Source organism: Lepidothrix coronata, unplaced genomic scaffold (genome assembly GCF_001604755.1).
Source record: "Lepidothrix coronata isolate B3197 unplaced genomic scaffold, Lepidothrix_coronata-1.0 Scaffold151, whole genome shotgun sequence".
NCBI lineage: Eukaryota > Metazoa > Chordata > Aves > Passeriformes > Pipridae > Lepidothrix > Lepidothrix coronata.
Genome location: NW_016690331.1, coordinates 188,765 through 193,923, shown reverse-complemented (window position 1 = coordinate 193,923; position 5,159 = coordinate 188,765). Strand labels below are relative to the sequence as shown.

Here is a 5,159-nt window from a genome sequence, read left to right as displayed (position 1 = left end):
AGTCCTTTATGGAGGGGAATTTGAGGTCTGCAGGGACCAGGTCAGCAGGATCAGCCTGAATATCCCTCCAGCCCAAATTAGCCAGTATTAACCATAACAGAAATTTAGACACCCAGCTTTGTTTTCCTGGCAGCTCAGCACCTTGCCATGGATTTGGATCCAAATGTCCATTAGCACAAGAAACTTTTTGCTAAAGCAAATGTAAAGCTCAGTGATAACTCCTTCTATGTTTCCATTCTCACCTTCATTCATTAAATCAGACTGAACTCCTCCCCCAGCAATGGGTGTTTGAAGAACAAAGCAGTTCAGCACAGCAGGGAGAAAGCTGAAACCAGAGTTTTTTCTGTTCTTCATCCTCTGTTTCCTGAGACTCTGATCTCTTTTAAGACAGGAAAAGTCATTTTTATACATTTCAGCCCCCACTGCTCTCTGTTCCTTGTCACTTAGGAGCAAATGGTAATTTTTAGTGTCAAGGACTCCATTCTGCAAGGCACAAAGTATATCCTGAGCACACAGCTCCCCGTGGAGCTGATGGGAGGTAACAGAACCTGGTTTCACAGAGGAAGTTTTCAGGATTAACCTTCTGGTCTAATTTTCATATGTAAATCACAAATTATTTTCAGAATCCACACAAGAATTATTCCTCTGCTCTGACATGATCCTTTGGAATACAAAAGAACTGTTTACTCAACACATCCTCCAAGTCTCTGGCCTTCCCTGACTGTTTAACTCGGGGTGCAAAGCTTTCCATCAGACCTGTTTTGAGACACTGATATTCAGAGCCCTGACTCTTACCAGATATGTCACTGGTGTTCATACATGAGCAACAGCCTGAGCAGAGCATGCAGTTTATAGAATTTCTTTTATTATAGGCACAGTCTGCTGCAGCAGTGCTGCCCCATTAAAATGATGTATGGCAGCCCACAGATGTGCATGATACATCACTCCAGATTAGCTCCACTCTGCTGACAGCTGCAAGAAGAAGTTGTGCCTCTATTAGGTGTAAAAAGGCCAGTCCAGATGCCAAAGTCACTCTGCCTGTGGCATTCTAACACTTGAGGCTGACTAGTTTTCCCTGAAAAAGAGTATTACGCAGGATAATAACTATACTGGCAAGGCTTACACAGCAAGGACCTGTAACTTGTCCCTTGTGCATAAATCCGGGTAAATACAGAGGAAACAACAAGATCCAGAGGACGTGCAGGAGTGAAAATTTACATCCCATCCTTCACCTTTTAAAACTGAAAGGTCAAGACCAGTCTGTAACCACGTAGGCTCTCACAATTAGCAGAAGGCCCTAGAGAAGCATTCCCTCCATCTGCCTTTCTCAGGATAGGATGAAACACCTCCCTGTGAGGTGACTGTCTCCTTCCTGACTGCAGCAGGAGCCTGAATCCCAGCCCACGCCAAACATTTAACTGGGAAATGACTAAAGTTGGAATTACCGAGTCCCTGCTAATCACACCCATAGGAAGGTCTCCAAACACTTCCCTGAGGCTGAGGATTGAGGGGAAAGCGGAGATGTGACTGTACTTGTACTTACACCAGTTGTTCTTACCCAGCCCAGGCAATGCCAGGGGTAGAGCGTGGAGATCAGGGAGGGATGGATGTGCCTGGAGTGTGTTCCTGTGCTCACACATCTCCCCTGATGTCCAATGTCCCCATCTCACCTGCTGCCTTCAGTGCTCAGCACACGAGACAGTTCATGCTCCTGCCTGATGATATCAGAACCAGATGCCTTCAGCAGTGAAATCATCTCTGCCCCCTCTGAGAGGCAAATGTCCCAAATCCAGCAGGAGGAACTATTCCTTTTCAGTTGTCTTCCTCCTTCTGCAAAGTTGCCTTTCTCAGGACAACTGGGACAGCAAGCTGTCCCCTTCTGTCCCTCTAAAGCCATGCTACAACTGTTCTAAATTAGGGACGCTTTTCTGCCCTTTGGAAACCGCAATTCCAATGAATGGAGATGAAAAGACATTTATGGATGGCATTTTGAGGCTGGACAAATTTAATGGAAGGAGTTGGGTCAGACCTCTAACTCAGGGATATTTTTTTTCTTTCCTCCCCTCTTACACCCCTGTCTGTTTTCAAATTTTATTTTCTATTTTAAACCCTTTCCTTATTTTTCTTTCTCTCTACCTGCTCCCTGCCAGGAGAAAAGTTCCCCTGCCTCTGCACACTTCCCTCCTCAGCCCTCCTGGATGCTGTGTGGGGCAGCTTCAGAGCCATCCAGCTGTGGGCAACAGTGGCAGGAGCCAGATGTGCCGTCCCCCCTCCCTCAGAGCATCCCTGCGGGCACTCACTCACTCACTCACTCACACTCACACTCACTCTCACTCACTCACTCACTCACTCACTCACTCACTCACTCACTCACTCACTCACTCACTCACTCACTCACTCACTCACTCACACTCACACTCACACTCACACTCACTCACACACTCACCAGCGGCAGCAGCAGCATCCAGCACAAACTTCGCATCCTCGGCAGCCGCCGCCGGGTCCTCCCTCTCCCTCTGCCTGTTCTGATGCTGCCAAAATCCGAGGCTCAGCCCGCCCACACCTGCCCAAGGACCGCCCAGAGATCCCCGCACCTCCCCGCAGCCCCCGCTCCCTCCTGGGGGAGCCCGACATCCCCCGCAGGAGCGGGCTGGAAGCGGAGGGGAGATTCTCCAGCATCCCCTTGGGATATTGGGATATCGGACTCACCTCCACGCACCTGCCCTCTGGCCACAAAACCCTGGGGAGCTGGAACGTCGACGGGTCTTTTCGGGTGTGTTTGGAAGCAGAAATTCCCTGTGCAAGAAGAGATGCTGAGTTCACCCCTCCTCCTGCCGGTGGGGCCACGTGTGTGTGGCTGGTGGCTGCAGGTTTTCCAAGGATCTGGGTTCCGAGTGGGTCTGACAGCGTGGGATTCCCTGGGGACTCAGAGATGGAGTTCCTGCCCCCTCCTCTCCGCTAGAAATGTCCGATAATTTCCTCCACGATTTGCACAAGGTGTTTTTGGCCCCTGTGTTATGAAGATAACCTTGAACACACCTTTATTTCTTGGTGCTAAAACAGCCAAAGCTTTTCCTGCCTACACCTTAGATTATTTGGAGGGAAAAGAGGCAAAAAAACCCAGTAATTTTTTAAGTGTCAGGGTTCATAGGACCCAGGCACCAGCTCTGGATTTTGCCACATTAAATACTGCACCAAGCAATTTCCAGGACCTGGGAGAACTGAAATTGTGGACATGACAAAAGCATTTTCTCTCGATAAGACTGAAGTGTGGTTTCATATCCAGTTTATCACTCATTATTTCCCACTGGTGTTAAGCACACAAGTTCTGTGTAGTCAGAGGAGATCCAGGGTTTGCCTAAATCAGCTCAAAATTGGCATCCAATACCATTAGAGGAAATACATATTTGTGCAGCTTTGTCTATAAATGTATATAAAACTTGCATATTGTATATATTAACTTGCATATTTGTGGAGAGCTGGACTAAAATGCTGTTTTGGATCAAGATGTTCCCTAACTTGGTCTTGCAAATCAAGGGAATTTGAGTCTAAAATAAAACATTATCCTTGAGTCTAAAATAAAACATTATCTCTCATGTTAGAGAGGCAGTTTTGCAACCTGCACAGAATAAAAAGGCAAAGGTATGATTTTGTGAGATAAAATGTATAACCTACTTCTCATTTAACCTTCTCTTTTCTAAATGTCTGTCTTTTATTAGTGCACAATGGCATCTGATCACTTACCTGCACAGATAAGCCTCAAACGCACCTTCAAAAATCAACTTTGTTTTAAAATGAAGAGTTCAAAACCTAAAAAAAAAAATAAAAAATAATAATTTGAAGTCTGATTCTGATGGTTTTGCTCATGTGTAATTAATAAGTTAAAGCTGTGGCCAGTTCTCACCAGTCAGTGGTTTGGTTCTCTTCGCACTGGAATAATTTTTAGGATCCCACTACAAGGCAGGAACCACGTGGTACCAGGCAGTTCCTAATTCTGACGCAAAGGAAAACACAAAAGTAGAGGCTTATCAAATCCCCCCGGGGCAGGAACAGTTTATAATTCCTGCTGAGCACTATTCAGCCAACTTGAGGGCACAAGATCGTAGAGTACCAGAATAATTCAGGTCGGAAGACGAAGATCTGGCCCCGACCATCTCCCATCAAAACAGGTCGGATTTCAAAGTCAGGTGGTGCTGCTCAGGAATTTGGTTGCTGTGTTTCAAATAAAAACTGCTCTCAGGAGTCACCCTGCAAACACAAAAGTGCAGCGGGGTGAACATCAGCGTGACATTCCGATCCGCAATATTTCAGCTGAATTCTATCATTTAATGCCTCAAAGGTCACTTAAATGAAGCTTTTTAGGTCATCACAACCAAACTGGAGCAAAACTAAGCGTGAGCCACTTTTTTTGGTAGTTTTTTTTGTGCAGTTTCTTGATCTGAATATTCACAAGCGGCGCTCAGGAGAAGGTATTGCTTCACTGAGCAGACGTGGTCTCTCAATGTTTGCTTTCTCATATATTTTCTCTCCTCCATCTGTTTTTCCTATCTGATCTCCAGCTGATCAAAAATCAGGCCACATTCTTCTCTTTGAGTTTTAAATTAATTAGCTGGAAATTCCTCTTGTAAGAGTATTTTTCCACGCTAATAAAGGCAACAAAACCTGTTCTTGTCGGGTTTTTTTGTAACATCTCACCATAGCTAATGTTATAATGTTATAAACCTCACCCATATTAAAGTCTGAGTCTGCTTATAGCCCTTCATTATTTTAAACATTATTTTTTATAAGCTAAAACCTTATTTAGTCTAAAACCTAATTTCTGTTCATCATATTAATTTGCTTTATCAATTCTACTCTTTGTTATTTCTCTGTACGTACAAAAAAAAAATAATCCAAAAATGAAATAATGCAAGAAAGAAATCACACTTCTTTCTCATAATATTTTTGCATGCTCTGATGCATTTTGCTGCTTTTTGTCACAAAATAGTTCCTTGCCTGGTAAGCTGCCTATAAGTAAGAATTATTTTCTTTTTCTCCAAGAGTTATAGGATAACTAATCAAAGTTAAAGACCAGCTTTGTTTTCCTACTGCTCTGCGACATCAACCTGGGTTCAGAATATCTGATGTGCATAAAAATGTCCTCTTGTTAACATGGACAA

At 44.4% G+C, this 5,159-nt stretch overlaps 1 protein-coding gene across 1 annotated transcript in view; it reads right to left on the bottom strand.

Annotated features, from left to right (window-relative positions):
• LOC108504054 (vasoactive intestinal polypeptide receptor 1-like) overlaps positions 1–2,519 on the bottom strand; it is a 29,780-nt gene extending 27,261 nt beyond the window's left edge. The window contains exon 1 of the mRNA XM_017828652.1: positions 2,447–2,519. Coding sequence (XP_017684141.1) covers positions 2,447–2,482 — 36 coding nt within the window. The 5' untranslated portion in view covers positions 2,483–2,519. The remainder of the gene's footprint in view (positions 1–2,446) is intronic.
• Between the last annotated feature and the right edge of the window lie 2,640 nt (positions 2,520–5,159).